The sequence below is a fragment of the Phaseolus vulgaris genome, chromosome 11 (assembly GCF_051622355.1).
Source record: "Phaseolus vulgaris cultivar YP4 chromosome 11, ASM5162235v1, whole genome shotgun sequence".
Taxonomy (NCBI): domain Eukaryota; kingdom Viridiplantae; phylum Streptophyta; class Magnoliopsida; order Fabales; family Fabaceae; genus Phaseolus; species Phaseolus vulgaris.
This window is the reverse complement of record NC_143508.1, coordinates 5744802-5764294: the sequence shown is the minus strand read 5'-3', so window position 1 is coordinate 5764294 and position 19493 is coordinate 5744802. Positions and strand designations below refer to the sequence as shown.

The following is a 19493-nucleotide window of genomic DNA, read 5'->3' as shown; positions in this document are numbered from 1 at the left end:
ATTACAGTAATTTTAAATTATTATTGTGAGATAAAAAAATATTGAATACGTCCATGCTTATTGAATATTCTTATGTTTTTGAATTTTTTAATAAGTATATTTTCAGTATATACTTAAATTTTTTCAGTATAAAAAATGATATAATTAATATCTAAAATAGTAAGAGGCAGATATGAACACGAGTATATATATATAAAACATATGAATAAATATTTAATAAGAAACTCAAAGTCACGTCCATCATATTATCTTCCCTAATTTAAATAAAAAAAACGATTATTTTGTATATAAATTCTATATAGCGTCATAACGCCTTAGAAACATAGCATTCAACCTTTTGTTTATGCTCTTTTATAAATTATTTGGTCAAAGATTGATTTTAAATAGACTTACGTTACGTATGGTGGGAACTGCATAAAATGGACTGATGCTTAAATTGGTGGGGATTGCTTACTTTCGATTCATTGTTCATTGAACCCTTTCGTATGCAATTTGTAAGTGTCGTCAACCCTTAAATGGTGGAAAAACAATTAAGGTCAAAATCTAAAATTCAAAGTTGATGCTGATAAGCACCGTGCCTAATACGAAATCGCACCACATGTTTTTTTTTATTAGAAATTGGCATCAAGAGAACAAAAGCATCATCTGGTTAAAATTCGAGACACGTAAGAGAAGGAGAAAAAAAAGACCATTTGGCTGAACGAATATAGCAACACAAAAAAGAATGCCTGCCACATTGCAAATAGTGCTTCATCCACATCAAATTCAAAAGGCAACACAAAACCTGCATGAAGCTTGGGCCATGTTGTAGGCATTTTGGAATATGTTGCATTTTTTTTAATGGAAAAAGATGCTGATGCACAGATGACTAGCCCCCCCATTTACCAACCATAGTTGCAGAAAGTGATGGAGGGTGCTAGTGCATTCTGCACGACCAAAAGATTATTAAGGAATGACTTTTATTACAAAAATTACAATTTTATGTGAGTTATAATCAACAAAATCATCCAGCTTTTACAACTTTACAGTCCTCACCACCCACTTAATTGCACAACTAAGCTCTGTGCTTAGTTGGTGTTTCACAAAAAAGGTGAGTAGGGAGGGGGAAAACAGCAAAAAGGATGCCTCATATATATCTCATATCTTCTCCCTCCTTTTTTTTGGTATATGATAATATATATGCTTTTCAGTATACTTATTTATACACATGATCTCCATATCCTTCCCTCCAAAGAAATAACAATGATGGAAACATCATCATGGTAACGGCGCCTATCACCCTGTGGAATTTCGAGCAACTCGTGAAACACCAACCCTGAAAATGAACATGCCAAAAACATCAGTTTGTAAAATGCAGTTGTGAGATCTTTTAAGTGAAATTGCTTTTGCTGGTTGTTGTTATCAGTACCAGCTTTCTTTGCAGCACGAAATAACACTTCTTCAACCAAATGCTGAGCCGGGTCTCCCTCAGGTTGTAATGTGATGAAATGCTCAACTTCAGCCACTGCCTCTTCGTTTGACAAGTACTGATAGAGCCCATCGGAGCATAGAATCAAAAATTTGTCCTTTGGACCTAATCTGTGGTGTTTTAGATATGGTAGGCAGCTGATGTAAGGAGAGTTTCCTACGTAGTCTATTCTAAACATCTCCAGAAGTGCGTTGTTCCACTTGGGCTGCAAAAGATTACCACTAGAAATAAGAAAATGCAGAATATTGTCCATTTAGAGCATAGATAGAACATGCTGCATAGATTTCTAAAGATGCGCTGATAATTCATGGTTCAATTTTCCATTTTCTGATAAGAACCACGTTACCAATATGTGACTAATTTTGCACTCCACAATAATGATATCTAATTTGAGCATCACAACAAATACCAACAATAACAATTTTTGAAATCCTTATATTCCTAGGATCAGGCTAGTTATTGGATCTAAAGAACCTTATGTGGCAACAAAAAGAAATGTGGAAGAGAGTATATCTTGTTATTGCAAAATATGAAAACCATTGAATTATCCCATACGTTGTTGATTGATTCCCTTGCCGTTCATGTTAAAGACTGTAAAGTAGGATGAATAATTGAATACATTTGGATATATCAGTAAACAATAGATACCAACCTGTTTGAGAAATCCGGCACCAAATGCTCGGGTAACCTTGAGAGAACCCTTAACACGGTCATTTACAACAGCACAAGGATCATCCGGGTGCTCCTTTTTAATTCTCTGGATTTCCTGAAATAGAAACCAGATACTCCCAATAAAGACATGCACAAAACAAAAACCTGCCAAAAAAAGTAATCAAACAGAGGCAAAGAACTTACTTCTTCAACACTAGTACTATGATCTTTAGTAAGCTGAATCGCACTAAGATTTTGAACCAAGTTGGAGCTATCAACATCCCAAGATTCAAGATCATTCATGGTTTCCTCATTGATCCTCTCCAAGTCCTGCTTGATCTTGCCGAGCCAATAATCAGGCTCAGCCTTCTGAGCCAGCACAGCGCGACTATCCCCCACATTCATCACGTAAACATCCTCCCCCTTCATCAACATTACAAGAACACAAGAACCCATCAAGGCAAGTTCAGGATTCTCCATCACCATCTTATCCGCAACATCAAGGTAAGACTCCTCAGTCTTCCTCAGAGCCCGAGAAAGAGCTTCCAAAACATCCGCGTGATTAATCGAACTTACTGCTCCACCAGACCCAGATCGGCTTAAATTCAGTTGCTCCTTCAATCTCCGATCAAGCTCTAACCTCTCCCTGTCCCACTCACACTTCCACCTCCGTTGATTCTCCTCCCACTTATTCGCAGCACCTTTGTACTTGTTCCTCGAATTCCTAACTTTCTTATTAGTACTCTTATAACAGTCGTTATTTTCTTGCTCAACACAGTGAAAACAGGCATCTACATCTTTAACACCTGCAACGTTTGTGACACCTCGCAATACGTCCTCTTTAGGCATCGAATTTTCCGGTGCAGACCCATCATCCCACAGCAACCCTTTCAGCTCCTTGTGCACCGCAGTGTAGAGATTCGAGAGAAGGTAATCAGGGGCATCGGGTCCATTGAAACCGTCATAGATCCCCACGAAAACCCAACCGTGTTCCTCAGACACAACAACATGGACACGATCTTCCCCTGCTTTCCCCTGAGCCCATTGAAGATTCTGACTCTCCATAGAATCATCGTCCTCCAAGCTCCCCTCACTACTCAAATTCACGCTCAGATTCTCATTGTGCTTCTCCGCCGCCGCCACCATCCACTCCGGCTCCTTTACCACTACCCCTTTGATCGGAGCCACAATCGAGTTCTGCCCCCGAGAGAGAGTCTTCGAAATCGCCCTCCGCAAAACACGAATCCACCGACCCTTCCTCGTTCTCACTCTCAAACCTAATCCCAAACCTAAACCCAACCCTCCGTGCGAGAAGCTTCTCGGGAAATGATCCGATCCGTTTCCCTCCCGCTCCATCGGCCCCGAAAAAAGCCCACGATCGATGGGCCCCGACATGAACCCGCGCTCGATGGGCCCCGACATGAAACCCCTCTCCAGCGGGCCTGAGCTCGGAAACCCACCACCGCCCAGGTTCCCCGAGAAGGGCCCTGAGTTCAGCAGGTTCCTCGGAATCGGTTGCAGTGGAAGCGACGCGAACAACGTTGAACTCTCGAACGCCGCCGCTCGGTCGATGCAACCGTAGGAGTACAAGTCCACGAAAGCCGTCGATAACGGCGTCGATGTGTTCGCGCTCACCGACGCCCCCGAGATTGCTCTGAACGTCGTCGTTTCCTCCGAGTGCACCTTCGATGACGATATCCGGGTCGGGTCCGGTCTAACGTAGCAGAACGAGTGACCCAAACCCTCGTCCAGAGGCTCTGTTATTAAAATGGATATATCGTGCTTCCGACGACCCCCACCGTTATTTCCGGTGAAGCACACCGTCAACTTCCCTATGCCGTTTCCCATCGGAACACAAAAACCACCAAAAAAGAAAAAAAAAATTAGACAAGCTTCAACGTTTCTCTCGCGGTTATTCGCTAAAGGACTCTGTTCATGGTGGATTGGTGGAGAAGATGAAGAACTTGAGAGAGAGAAGATGTGAGAAGAAAGAGAAGTTGAAGTTGAAGTTGAGATGAGATGAAGAGAGTTAGAGAGAGATGGCGTTGACTTTTAAATAACGTTTTTAAAAAAATAAGAAAATGCACTTGCTTTTTTGCTTGGTGATTTTATGTACAAAAATTGGGGGATTTTTTTGGAGTGAGGCGTTGACTATGTTGAAGATAAAGTAAAACTCAAAGGTTTATGTCCGGTTTTGATATCTTGTTCAATGTTCGGGTACGTTTTGTGTGGAGCGTGGAGTGCACGGGCGGAGGCAAGTGGACGAGATTCGAGTGGGAGGGTCACGGATGGGAGCGATGAATGATTCTGATGGTGAGAGCGTTGTCGTGTTTGTTTGTTGTGTCTTGGGACAAAAAATGGAAGGTGAAATTTAAATGACCCTCATAAATTCTCGTTTTCAATACAAAAGTCAACACGCCAAAAAATATTTTTAAACCTGTTTTTTTTTTATGGTATTGTAAAGCGTGCCACGGCCGCCGTTGGATCAAGCGGAGGGTGCCCAACACATGAAGGTTGACTCTCCACGTGTCGCTCTTTGATTGCTCTCCACGATGATTTGTCAACTTTAATTTTCCCCTCCTAATATATTTATTTATTTGGAAGTAAGAAAAAAAAAATAGAAAGAAAAAAATGTCAATAATTTCGGCTTTTTGTTTTAATTGAAATGAGAAAAGGGTAATGTAGAGAGAGAAGGAAAAGTTGGGTATTCTTAATTGAATGTGTTGGTGGGGTGGTTCGATATTAGTAATGCTGCCATCACTGCATAGCCTGAATATTTAGGTAATTTGACTAATGTTCATTTAAATGTATCCCATTACTCCATTGACTTTTTTTGTAATTACAGATTCAATTCAATGTTCACATTTATTTGTTTATGTAAACTTGCATTATAATTTTATGAATTTTTTAATCTTTGATATTAGAATCTGATTAAATGGATTATTGACATAGTTTTAAAAAGATTTTGTAAGAGTGGACTTTGTTAGTACATAATGTAAACATTTTTAGCTGCTTCCACGTCAATAATTAAATTCTGTAATCTAATTAAGTCATATAAGAAGAAAAAATGCACTTGACTTTTGTAATCTGTCAGAACATGGTTCTGAACAATTTTCTTACTTTCAAAGTCACATAGTTTATTTTTTTTTATTATTATTATTACTGATGATGAAAAGGAAAAAGTGAAGGGTCTGAAATCGATTAATAGAGGGGTAGTTTTGTTTTGATATTATAACCAAAACCGCGTGCCATCATTAGATTTTGCAGAAGTAATAGTAGCTGCATCATATTGAAGAGATAATAATTCGAATGATTTTCTTTTAATTCCCAGAAAATGAAGCTGGAAATACTGAAAATCTGATGCTTCCAGAAGGTCAAGAAATAAATATTTTTATATTTATTTATTTCTAGTAAAACTATATTTTCAGGTTTTATATATATTTTTATTATTTCTGTGAGAAGAATGCTTTTAATATTTTCTGTATAAAATGTAGTAAGAAACATATTATTGAAACCAATGTAAAAAGTTTATAATTAACAAATAAAAACATAGATAGAAATTTCTCTTTAATTTTTGAAAATTTAATTTTATAAAGTGGATTAAATATGTTTTTTTATAGGTATGTTTACGCGAAATTAATTTCCATTTATAGTCTAAACTTTAATTTTTTTAATATTTATTTAAAGAAACTATTAAAATAAATTACGAAAAAGAATTATTGATATTTTTTAATGACAAAAACAGATTTTCAGTATATGTTAATTCATTACTGATATGAATTAATATAAATATTATAATATTATAATTACTTAAGAAAATATCGATAAAAATTTATTTTAATAGTTTTCTTATTATAAATATAAAAATTTAAAATTTATACTATGAATTGAAAACTATTTTTTTTTATTATAATATAAATATATATATATATATATATTTAACTTACAAAAACTACATTCTATATCATTAAAATATTTAATATTGACTCATCACTTATATGAATATCATAACATTATAATATTATTTAAAAAATGATAAAAATTTATTTTAATAATCTTTTTTATATAAATATAAAAAAAAATATTAAAAAACAATTTCCGTATTATAATATAAAAATGATAACCGATTCCACAATATATCCTTACCTGCATTATTTATTGTGTTAACTAAACACACTATTTTTAAATAACAAAACTAAATATGTTTTAATTATTAATTATAGAAACGTAAAAAAATATTTACAAATGTTAATGGCTAACCAAATATTTTCTTTTTAAATATCTGGAATGTTAATTTCATCACATAATTTTGGAAATAACATTTAAAGAAAAAGTGACTTGAAACAAATACCTTATAATTAATTAAGTTTCTCCTCTCTTTTGAAAGAACATTTTTTTCATCTAACCTCCAACTATCATACAGAGTCAAGTGAGTTAATTAATTTTTGGACCTTTAAACTTTATCATGTCTTTTAAATCTTATTCATTTCAAACTATTAATATACTGTATATGTTCCACATCCTTTACTAAAAAGTTAGTTCTAACTTTCCCTTCCCAAAACACTTTTCAGTAAGTTCTGAAATAATAGTATCAAGACATGAACACATGTTATGTTTTCTTCAAATCAAAATCCATTTATCTTGAAGATCATAAAGGAAAAGTTAGAATCATATAAAGTTTTGTTATAGAAGATTATTAAGGGGAGTTTTAATTCTAATTCAACTTTATAAAATTATATTTACATTCATTTATATATTATAAAATATCTTATTTTTTTTTTAACGTAGGATCTAATACATTCTTTTATGTTGAATTTTTCAATTCATGCGTAAAATTATATAATGAATGGTTTGATAATAAATAATTTGATCAACTCAACAAATATTCGTTAAAATAGACTATAATTGACTCTAATATTATATTAAGAAGTAAATTTTAAGTCTAACTTAATCTTATAAAATTAACTTGTAAATATTTATACTATGAAATATCTTATACATTGTAAGAAAAACATGAAATAAAAACCAAAAAAATAAATTGGTATAATAACTAAATTAGATACCATTTTATAAACTAAAAAAAATGGTTTCTAAATTAGTTTTTGTTATTGTTAAATGATTTTTAAATTGATATCTAATTAGCTATCAAAGTTTTAACTACCAATTATTTAGTTTCTAAATTTAGTAGTAAAAACCTTGGTTGTTAATTATATATGAATTTAAAAACTATTTAACAATAATATAAACTAATTTAGAAATAAAAAGAATTCAATCTCTAAAATATTTCTAATTTAATTATTATAACAACTAATTTTTTTTTTTTTAAAATTGGTTTTTATTTAATTAATTTTATGATAGAGTTGATTGCTACCCGTTTACTTTTGGCATGAATGAATCTAGATTTGAAAACCATGATGAACATGAAGTGCTATGTGCAGAGATTATTTACAAAGCATCTACTGTTAATGGTAGAATCAGAATAGATTACTTTGTGCCTTTGAATAAATCTGCAACTTACTAGAAAGTCTGATTTCGCTGATAATCTTCCCAAAATATACCAATTTGCTTGTAGATGAAACATATAAAATTCAGACACTTGTCAACTCATTAAAATCACTGTGTCTTATTACCAGACAAATCAAATAGACAAATAGTTTTAGGTGAGTGATTGCTTCCTAACTCCAATACTAAATCTTTTTTAAATGTAGGGTGCCAAATTCTCCCACGTATCTTATAATAGCAACAAACTGTTCTCTGGAATAAAATGTTTCATATTTTTAAAAAACTATCAAACAGTGGAGAAATCAACTGTTAAATTTATACATATATTGAAATTCAATGCCACCATCATTCATTATTTGCAAGTGGCAAGACCTTTCCATGCCACCTTCTCCACAATCCCTCTGCATGACCCACCTAACCTTTTGCTCTTTTGTCTTTTTATTAACAGTTGCAGAAACATTGCTGATTCAAAAAAAAATCTGAAACTGTACTGTGGTAACATAGATAAGGTGAATGTACAGTAAGTGTCTGTGTATGTTGATGAAGATGTTAAAAATCATTTTGAGGGAGTCAAAACTTTTAGATTTCACTAACAGGTGAAGTGGTAGTTTCATATTCATCTTGATAATGATATCACAATCCTTATACATGAGTATTTAATTTGAATGCCAGATATTATATGCCCCAAAAAACTGAACAAGTTGCGCATGCAAACGATGTTTAATTGGAAGAACAATAGCAATTGGAGTTTTTTAAAGTTCTTTGGAAGAAACACTATGGTGTAAGACATTGAGTCAGCTGCTTGGTGAAAGGAATGTTAATAATTATAATAATCTAGCTTTGGATCCTTAAACTTGACTTCAATTTAATATTATTATATGCAATTAAAAATGGTTCCACTTGAGAGAATTTCAGACTTCAACCATTGCTGTCATTCTGCCTTTTTTTTTTCAGAAAAAAATAAGAACATAATTAGGGTTAGTGCGATGTCTCTTATTACATGGTGGACCTTTTTGGTTCTCTTCTACCCAAAACACTTTGGTTTGCATCCTAATGCTCTCCACTTCAACCATTATGTCTAATATGGATTCATGCTTAATTATTTTTTACATTGCTTTGCAAATGCAAGTCAATATTTGCTTTTATAACAGCACTAAAACATGATTACCCTTGCTAAAACCCTCAGGTAATTTAAATAGTTCATGATGATTTGCTCAGAACTCAAAGAGATTTTTTTTTTATATTTTTCTTAAGCATTAAAAGGCAATTCATTAATGCGTTGAACACAATTCGATAATAAGCACTTTTTAGGGGCTTATCCACTTGTCATTAGTCAAATTATCTTCATTGTCATTGCTCCCATACAATTCAATTCTCTCACCTTCGTTCCATCTATAGCTTGGTCTACTTAGGATTTTTGCTTAGAAGCCAAAATCTCCAAGAATCATGGACTTAAATTAGCTGTAAAATAATGTTAGATGTATAAACTTCAATTTGAAGATTTCTTTAGAACACAAATTTTTGTTTTTACTTTAAGTTTAGAAAACACCGTTTGTCTTGCAGAAAATCATTGTCTCCTGCATGAGTATAATGTTTATAACTACATCATTTATATAGATTTTATATTGGTGTACAAATTTTGTATTGTTTGTTGCGTTTAATAAATGTTATATCTTACTAGAATTATGATCTATTACAAATATATCTGTCCCAATAATGAAGTGACTACATTAGAAAAAATTGAGCCAAGTTATTACTCCTAGAGTGGGAAATCAAATAAAAAAAGAAACAACCTCAGTGATAAACATTAAATTATCATTAGGAGTTTCACACAAAATATTTAAGTGATCCATGTCATTCACATAATATACCGATAAATTATTAAGAGGTAAATTTTAAATATAATTTGGTTTTATAAATTTTAAATATTATTATTTTCTATGCCTTTTATCATCTAAATATATATCAAACTTTAAGTTTAAATATACTTTTATTCTACTTCAAGCTATAGAAAATAATTTATGCGCTTGCAAAAAAAGTTTTAAAAAACTTTAGAAACAATTTACTCTTTCACTTTTGTTTCTCTTTTTAGACAACTCCCACTTTGATCCCACTAGGAGAGGTGGTTAAGAGAAAATTACTAAATGGTTTAAATTTGTTCAAAAGTCATTTACTTAACCTAGTATCAATTATTTTGGAAAGGGTTGGCGCGTGGAGGCGGAGGCATTCTGCATTGGCTATGACTCGAACCCAAGCCATAGGACTCGAAACAAAATCCCAAAGGGGAAAGCATTAACCAATAGACCAAATAAGTTCTTTGGTCATATTATCATTTTTATTATACTTATACATATTAATAGATAATATAATAAATTATGTTTAGATTCAAATAGATTATAGATAAATTAAATGTGATTCATATGTTAATATTGTTAGTATTATTAATATTGTTACTATTGTTACTATTGTTAGTATTGTTAGTATTGTTAATATTGTTCATATTGTTAATATTGTTCATATTGTTAGTATTATTATAATAATTAGTATAATAAAAATTATATTAAAACTAAAGAATTTGTTTGGTGTAGTGGTTAAATTTTCTTTGGTTACTGAAGGGTTGCTGAAGGAATCTAGTTTCAAATCCCATTTATTGCTAATTTTATTTTATGGTACTCTGCAACAATGAAAAGCTTAGTGACAGCGGCTATGGAGTTGCAAGCGGCGCTTATTGTAAAAGAAGAGTGCGGTGGTGCAAAAAAGAGTGAATAGGATTTTTTTTATTTATATTTTTCACTCAAATTAAAAAAAAATATAGAATTGTTTGTACTTTTTGTTACGCCTATTTTCTGTTAAATATTGTTATTCTTAGTCATTATTTAGGATTTTTCTTCGTGCATTGGAGTGATATGCTTATTAAAAAAAATCCATTTTTATTTACTATTAGTAACTTGGACTTTTTCCAAAGGGATTCTGAAAGTTTTTTAAGTTCTTTTTGTGAACACACATTGGGAATTGTATTTGATTATGCAGTGCAAGTTGTTGAATGGGCAAAGGGAATGTCTGAGTCAAATATTTCAAAGTCAAAAAAACTGTGTGATGTGCCAAACAAAAGAAAAAGCAAGAAGTCGACTAGAAATAGAAACACTGGGAAGAATGAAGGTTGAGAGAAAAAGATGAAAGAGGAAGAAGAAGTATAACTGAGAAAGAGATATATTTTATTATTAGAATGCCAGCCATTGAGCATACACAATCCATGAGATTTGACCATTTTAGGCAATAGATAGCCACCATGGTCATTGTCAATCTCAATCTCATTAGCCTCAAGCCAAGCACAATTACGCGTTTTGTTTCTCATTTCATTCTATCCAAGCCATCAACAACTTTGACATTGCTAAATATACAAGCACAAAAGTTCCTTTCTTTTTTACATTCTTAAATTTTTATGTTATGGAATTAATCCTTAAAATTGTTATATACATTCAATTAATCAACTAAATAAATCAAGTTATTTTTTATTATTATTGAGAAGGTGGAAATGGAGATGAGATATGTGGGAGCTGTAAGAAATTTGATACATGTAGAGAGTATTCAGAAGTTTTCTTCTCATATTATATAAATAATTATTAAACTAAATGAAACAAGTTAGTTTTGACCAAGAACTAATTTTCTAACCATGATATGACAAAAATAGTATATTCAGTGCTACAAGGATGGTCAAAAGCAGAGGAGTTGATTTAATAATATTATAAATTAATTTCATTTTCTATCAAAATAAAAGGAATTGCAAAATGTAAAACAATATAGTGTTGTAAATGGAAATATAGGAAAATAAATTATGAGAATATGAGAAGTGTCTCCTGATATAGTTTTCTTGCACAGGTGGAATTCTGCTTCTAATATTTTCTTCTGATTGATTACTAATATATAAATACAATTAGTTTTTTTACTAAAATAATTAAGAGCAAACAAAATTGATTGTATATACTCATTGATTTATATTTGTCTCTCATAATAAGTAATTAATTGTGTCGGGCCTAAACGGGCTTTTTGTCCATGTTTTTGGGCTTTAAAAAATAGTATTGCCCAAAAACACTTTGAAGTTGGAGTGCTTCTTCCTGCACCTCCATCCCTTCTTCAGCCATCCCCATAGTAAACGTGATTTTACTATTATGCCCCTCAGTAAAATAATATTAAAAATGTAAAACTAAACCTAATTTTACCCCAACCCACTTTACTATCTCTTTGCTTCCTTTCACAGCAGCAGAAGGTGTGGCGGCACCCACCCCTCCCATTCACCTCCTTTTCTTCAAACGTCCAGCAACCTCCATTCTCGCCCAACAGCTCCATCCTCGTCACCATTCACTTCCATTGTAACTCCAAGCATTGAGCCTCTTCATCCAAGGTTAGTTCTGGATTTTTTTTTAAAGGAATTGTTTTAAAGCATGCACTGTTTTGTTCCGCATCACAGAGATCTCTAAAATCCGGTAGTGTTTTTCAATAGTTCCAAATCCGATAGTCTTTTTTGAATAGTTCCGGATTACATAGGTTTCGGATTAAATAATCCGGTAGTCTTTTTGAATAGTTCCGGATTACATAAGTTTTCGGATTAAATAATCCGGTAGTGATTAATTAGTTATATAATCCGGTATGTGTTTTTTAATTGTTGGTTTCGAATTAGATAATTCGGTATGTATTTTTTAATTGTTGGTTTCGGATTAGATAATCCGGTATGTGTTTTTTAATTGTTGGTTTCGGATTAGATAATCCGGTAGTATTAATTTTAGGCTAATCCGGTAATGACTTTTTTTGGAGTTTCACTTATGCAATCTTGTTTAGTTTATTTTGTTTCCAGTTGAAAAACTTTTTTTTAGATTATGTGCCATGGTTCACCTATCACAGATATGGCTAAAACAAGAGGTGGTGGATCTCAAGGTCATGATCGAACAAGACCAACGGCATCCGTCCGTAGAAGAGATCGAGGTGTTGTGGAGGAAAGAATTGGTGATGTTAATATTGATAATGACAATCAACAAGAATTATATGATGATAGGCAAATGGACCAGGGAGAAGGGTTTCCTGGAGGACCTTCTGATATGTCTTTGCTGGTAAATTTTGCTGACCATGTTGCTGTTAAGCTTTGGGATGGTGAGGTAAGAACGAAAAAACCTTCAATTAAATTGTTTTTGTTAATTATTGTTTAAATTAATTTAATTATATTAAATACATACAAATTTTGTATTAGGATCGGGGAGAACTTAAATTGGTATCCCACGGTAGGAAATTACGTAAATTTGGGATGCCTCATGCTGAGATCGAAGTTCTCATACAAAATTCTGGATTATTTAGTCTGTGCAATATAAGCTATGAGGTGGGGGACAGGGGGTTGATTTCAGCCTTTGTTGAAAGGTGGCATGCTGAGACAAACTCCTTCCACCTTCCCATAGGTGAGATGACCATCACACTTGATGATGTGTCATCTCTTTTACACCTCCCCATTTTGGGTTAATTCCCTACGTATGTGCCCTTAGAGTACAACGAAGTTGCAACTATTTTAACTGAGTTATTAGGGGTGGAGGAGGCTCGTGGGAAGGCTGAGATGAGGTAGTGTCGAGGCGTCCACGTACGATTGAGTTGGCTTCGAGATATATATGCGGAATGTTGCGCTCAAGAGGCTTCGAGATATTTCTTTGAATAAATCCATTCTGATAAGTGGCCATGACTCTTCACCCATCCCCAACAAGGAGGCAATAGCACGAAACCCACAATGTCCATCTGCTTTAACATCTATTACATCCAAAATATAAGGGTGATATTTCGGATGAAATTGATTAAGCATGGGAATTGCATTGGTGTTGGCCATCACCTTAACCTTTCCCTTAGGAGTCTTCAAAGATGATGAGCTATCATTTACAATATGGATGCGATCTACATGCTCAAAATATGAAGGGATGCGTTTTGTAGACCTCTGAAATTTGTTTGTTTGACTCTTTTGGGATCCTTTTGTCTTGACTACATTAAGTGGTGCACATAATGTTGTCATGTCTGGGTAGGCAATTTCACGCAACTTGTTTTTAATTGTCACTTTGCCACACATGTCAACCTGTTTGAACCGGGATAGAAAGACATCCCATTCTTGTTGAATTGACAACTCAGATGATGAATCACATTCAGATAAATCTAAAAAGCTTAGTCTCGTCCACATAACATGAACTTCACTAAGAGGAATGACACCCATAGCATATCGGGCTAATTGACAAGCACATGGTAATCCGTGAGTCTGTCTAAGTACACATCCACAACATTCACTATCAAACCCCACATCATTGACCCGATCAAACTCTTCAGCAATGAGAATCAAAGCATGTTTAGATACAAAGCCAACCAACATCTTGTACAACTGCACATTGAATGTGTGTCCTATCACATGTAGACTCATTTCAAAGGATGCCTTGATTTCATTATGTTGAAGTATAATAACATGCTTGATAGCATCCCAACATGAGCACAAGTCTCCCATGCTATTTTGTAATATTCATTTCAAAGACCAATGAGCTGATTCAACCCTGTATAAGTATAAAACATAAAACAATTAGACGTTATAATGAATTAAACAAAGTAAAGGCATTGATATACCTGCTTGATGTTGTATTTCCCAAATGCATTAATGAATCTGTCCAACACTTTACAAATTTTTCTTTGTGCGAAATAATCCATGTGTTCTTCACACATTCAACAAGTAATGGTCACGGTGAACAAATAGTTTCAAAACTTTTAACAAACTCATCAAATTGAGCAATATCTGTACAATCAATGATAGTCCTCCATGAATCCATCACAACTTCCCAAGCCTTGACAGAATCAACCAACATTTTACACTTTGCTTTAACATTCTTATTGATATGAAACCGACAAAGAAGGTTTCTTGCTTTATGAAACACAATATTGATGGCATTCATCAAAGCAAGATCTCTATTACAAACAATGACTTCAGGCCCCACATGCGATGTCAAAAGTGACCCTTTAAATTTTTGTAGTGTCCATATGAAGTTCTTTTCCTTCTCGCTAGATAAGAATGCAAAACCAGCAGAAAAGGACAAACTTGTACAAGTCACACCAACAATCTCAAGCAAAGGCAGTCGATACTTGTTTGTTTTGTAAGTCGTATCCATCAAGAATACAATGTTAAATGCATTCAAAAGTTTCACAGCATCAGGATGAGTCCAAAAAATATCACTAACAATATTGGAAGACTCATGACACGTACTCCAGTGAAGATAGTTGTCACGGTCTAACAACATCATTAATTGTTGTAATTCAGTTCGTGGTCCTCTAACTGATCTTTTGTATGAGTATCTTGCATTGTATACTTGCTTTATTGTTGTCATATTATCCTCATTATTCTCCTTCAAAGTACGTAGTATGCTACTCGGTTTAACCATGCTTTTAGTCATATCAACAAGCATGGAATGTTCATTCGCTTTTAATCTGCCCGCATATAGATGACCAACTAATGTATCATACAAATCATGATTATGAGTACCACATATTACCTTAAGTACCCAACCTTGACCCTTTCCAATAGGTTTACCTCGCAATATAAAGGGACATTGACATTTTCGAGTACCAGTTACAGTAACCTCCAAACCATCCTTATACTTTTTGTAACTACCCCCCCTTTCACAACCTAACAAGACATATGTTTTTCTCCCTTGCTTCCCATTTGCTATGTCAGACCTAATAATGACAATAACAAAACCAAGTCTATAAGCAACCCTATGGACCCATTCAAGTAAGTCTTCTCGCGAAGGAAAAACCTACACAAAGTTATTCCAACAATATTACAAAAACACTTCTTCAAATTATAAAGCAATAAACATAAATAAAATGAAATTTTATTCATCTCATCTATTGTAAAATGAGTACCATAATCCTTTTCAACTAATTCATGTTGATGCACATAATTCATTAATTCTTCCATATATATCATTTCTACTTCATCCGATCTTTTTGTAATCAACACAACCTCCATGTCCATACTTACACCTTCATTCATAAAACATAAATTTCTATTTTATTCTAATTTTCATAAATTCAAACAAGTATGCAAAATAAAAACAACATTCAATTACCCTTCCGGATAGTGTAATCCATAAGTAAAATAGTACATTCCAGATTAGATAATCCGTAATGCATTTCACAACTTCAAAGTGACTTCCGGATTGTTTAATCCATAAGTCAAATTAAAACAGCAAATTGCATTCCGGATTACATAATCCGTAAGTCATATTTAAAGTTCTAAAATGACTTCCGGATTACGTAATCCATAGTTTATTTTAATGTACCGGATTACACAATTTGGAAAAGTGAATATATTTGTTCCGGATCCGGTTTACCCCAACTTTAACTAATCCAGAACACTTTAATGTTGTCTTACGGATTGTGAAAACATTCCGGATTATAGGGGTGAATAACATGAAGTTCATTGCATGGATTATACAATCTGGTGATCTAGCGGATTAACCCAATCCGGAGAAATGTGTTTAAAGCACGAAGACTTACCTACGAACGGACGAGCGCAGTGAAGGCCACCCACCACAACAACAACACCACCTCCACGGTTACCACCACAAGCACCACTATCACCACCGGCAAGCACCAAGCACCAAACACCAAGACCAAACACCTTCGTTCTTCGTATTCACTATGAGTAGAAAGTAAAACAAATTTTCTATTTTTATCTTTTTTTACTGAAGGACAAATTTGGAATTTTAAAAGTATATGGGGGTGGCTGAAGAAGGGATGGAGGTGCAGGAAGAAGCACTCTTGAAGTTGAATATGCGGGTTCAATAGATGCATACTCCCACAATTTTGTAAATCCTGAAATTGACCCTCACCTTTTATTTGAAATAGGAATCTGTGAGTGTGCTTTCATCAATTCGGAAGTGAATTATGTTGCTTTTTTAATGAAAAGGTATTTTGGAAGCAAAGTTTGCATAAATTGTTGATTTTCGAATTTTCGAATCCAGAAGTCTAATTTCTATTCCGGATTGGTGGATCCATAATAGAATGATTTTTTTCAATTATGGATTTTTGAATCCATAATACATATTTTGAATTACGGATTGACTAATTCAACATGATTTTTTTAATTATGGATCTATTCATGTACTACCAGAAGCACCAATCCAGGAGGTTACTAGACAGGCCAATCTAAAATTTTAATGGAAGTGTCAATTTGAAAATTTACCGAATTTTGTAATCCATACATAATGCATAAAAATAAATGTACAGTTTTTATATAAGAGCGGTTTTGTCTTTGCACAACATTGTGAAGGTGCAGGAAGAAAAATGTAGGGGTGGAGGAAGAAAATATCCTTATGTTATTGTCCTGTTTGTTTACTTTCGAATCTCAAAAAAACTAAAAAAAAAACAAAACAATTTTCGTTTTAAAACTTGAGAATTATAAATTTGAATTTCTGAATAACATAATTTGCAGATTTATAAACTTGAAAATTAGTAGGTATCGAAATAACTGGTAAATTCGCAGAATAAATATTTATTTTATATAGTTAAAATTCATAACAAAAAAATTTATGAATATATAATTATTATATGATAATTAACATACAAAATTGTCTTATATTTATGATAAAATAATTATAACGTGATATAGTTTTATTTTATTATTGATAGCCTTTTTTAAGTACCAAATTCAATTTTAAATGGTTGATATTAAAATATATGCCAGATTAAAAAAAATCCTAAAAATATTCTCAGGAATAAAAAATCAACCTTTTCAACAAAAAAATTGTTACCAAAAAATATTTTCATTCAAGAGTATCGGTCGTATTTATCAATTAATTTAGACTAAAAAATATTCTTAAATTAAGTAACTAGTATTTTTTTTAATATTTTTTGTATTTGTGTGTGTATATATATATAAATAAATTAAAGTAAATTTATTGGAAGCATATTTAAATATTATTATTATCAAATGAAAAGTATTTTAATTTTGAAAAAAAAAATATTTGTGTTTTTTAAGTAAAAAAAGGTAACCGTATTTTATTAGCTTTTTTACTTTTATTTGAAAAAAAAAACAAAAAGACAGAGATATACGTGGAACGATGCGTTTTAGTTCAAAGCTGAAACCCTGAGTAATTTTAGGTTAAGTGGAAACTGGTGGTGTGACCTATATATACCTTCTTCTTCGTCTTCTTCCTCTTCTTCATGTTCTACCGCGTTAGGGTTTTGTCTCGACCGCAGAACAGAATCGCAATTTCTTCCATAATTTATTGTAAAACCCTCGACGGCGGTGACTAATCGGTGGATCAAGTATGGACAAAAACATGTTGGCGGATATGGAATCGCTCCCTGAGGCAGATAGGCAAAGAATGTCTGCCATGATGGAGCAGCTCCAAATCCGTGACAGGTTTAATTACCTTTTGCTTCTTATCATCTTCAATTTGTTACATTTATTCGTTTTCCGTTTTTCAAGACTTGGAATTTATGTACCGTATATTGTATGAGCTTGTGGTTGATGACTCCGTTTAAGATCTGGGGGCTTCATGCTAATTTGTCAGTGACGGGCACCACTATTTTTCCAATCTGTGTGTGCCTTTTTCATGAAGCCCAGACTGAAGTTCTCCTTAAAACCAGCGCAACTCGCGAATGTTGCTTCTGGACGTTTTGGGAACGACATTTGTTAAAAGTGGCCTAGATGGTTTGAAATGAGTACCATTCAATCAAATTTAACCCCTTTATTAGTCTTCATTTTGTAATTGCGGGAACTTCCTGCTGCGGTGACTGTAAAAATCTTGACATTCTGCTGAATTTGTGGTGGCTGGCTGTGTTTTTGAAAAGATTGAGCCATCAATTTGGCATCCTAAGTATCAATTTCCTTTCGAAACATCCCTATAGTAATAAAACTAATTAGATGATGTCTTTATGTTTGATATATTGACTAGCATGGGTTAATCATGGAGGGTTTTTCAATACTGAAAGGACTACTTACAATGGTTTATAACATTTGAAGAGTTACCTATGTAGTTTATTACTTTAGGAGCCCTTTAGGAGATATGTTAATTCTATAAAGAATGAATTTAATAGTTTATTACATTTTAAAATTATGTCTGAATCTTTTAGTTTGGGACATTTTTGATAGTTTATTTCATTTGTGAATGGTAAATGTTTGAATACATAAACAACTTTCTGTTTTGGAATGACATTGTCAATGATGTCATATCAATTGCTCGTTTAGTTGATCTTTTGCTTGTAGAAGGTGGGATTCCTGATTAAGATTTATGTTTCATTGCAGTCTGAGAATGTATAATTCACTGGTTGAGAGATGCTTTACTGATTGTGTTGACACATTTAAGCATAAATCCCTACAAAAGCAAGAGGAAACCTGTGTTCGAAGATGTGCAGAGAAATTTCTGAAGCATTCTATGCGGGTTGGCATGAGGTTTGCCGAGCTCAACCAAGGAGCTGCAACACAAGATTGATATCTGTTGACTTATTTAAATGGAAAACTGTTTATTATTATTATGCATGCACTTCTCTTACATTTTTGGTCTGTAGAGAATACTAATTTGCAATTAGTACGCAACAATCCTTGTTAAATAAATTTGTGGTGATACAATCACAGTGCTTTGGAATCCTGATACTTGTTTGATTTGGTTTTTTCCCTAACTAACTATTTTTTTTATCCATTGTGAAGAAGATCTAAGGATTAAATCCTAAACCCTAAGGACTTACCTTCTCACATTCCATAAGGTCTATTTCACGCATAACTGGTTCAATACTATGCAGAAAGCCTATGCCACTAACTGCTTTTGTACATTCAATAGTATTTAACACTAGGTAAAATATGCCC

At 33.0% G+C, this 19493-nt stretch overlaps 4 protein-coding genes across 4 annotated transcripts; 1 reads left to right on the top strand and 3 right to left on the bottom strand.

Moving 5' to 3' along the window:
* Positions 1 to 943: 943 nt before the first annotated feature.
* On the bottom strand, positions 944 to 4461 carry LOC137810992 (putative protein phosphatase 2C 4). The gene is made up of 4 exons (XM_068612526.2): positions 2324 to 4461; positions 2121 to 2234; positions 1409 to 1673; positions 944 to 1315 (listed from the first exon to the last, which is right to left on the bottom strand). The coding sequence occupies exons 1-4, from the start codon at positions 3965 to 3967 to the stop codon at positions 1200 to 1202; spliced, it is 2139 nt and encodes a 712-aa protein (XP_068468627.2). The 5' UTR covers positions 3968 to 4461; the 3' UTR covers positions 944 to 1199.
* An 8723-nt stretch (positions 4462 to 13184) lies between these two features.
* Positions 13185 to 14138, bottom strand: LOC137822894 (uncharacterized). Its single transcript, XM_068627920.2, has one exon. It carries the CDS (start codon positions 14136 to 14138, stop codon positions 13185 to 13187), a length of 954 nt encoding a protein of 317 aa, XP_068484021.2.
* A 226-nt stretch (positions 14139 to 14364) lies between these two features.
* Positions 14365 to 15650, bottom strand: LOC137822870 (protein FAR1-RELATED SEQUENCE 5-like). Its single transcript, XM_090297265.1, has 2 exons — positions 15645 to 15650; positions 14365 to 15435 (listed from the first exon to the last, which is right to left on the bottom strand). Exons 1-2 carry the CDS (start codon positions 15648 to 15650, stop codon positions 14365 to 14367), a joined length of 1077 nt encoding a protein of 358 aa, XP_090153391.1.
* Positions 15651 to 17804: 2154 nt separating this feature from the next.
* TIM9 (Tim10/DDP family zinc finger protein) lies at positions 17805 to 19275 on the top strand. The gene is made up of 2 exons (XM_068612514.2): positions 17805 to 18050; positions 18936 to 19275. The coding sequence occupies exons 1-2, from the start codon at positions 17956 to 17958 to the stop codon at positions 19120 to 19122; spliced, it is 282 nt and encodes a 93-aa protein (XP_068468615.1). The 5' UTR covers positions 17805 to 17955; the 3' UTR covers positions 19123 to 19275.
* Positions 19276 to 19493: the final 218 nt, after the last annotated feature.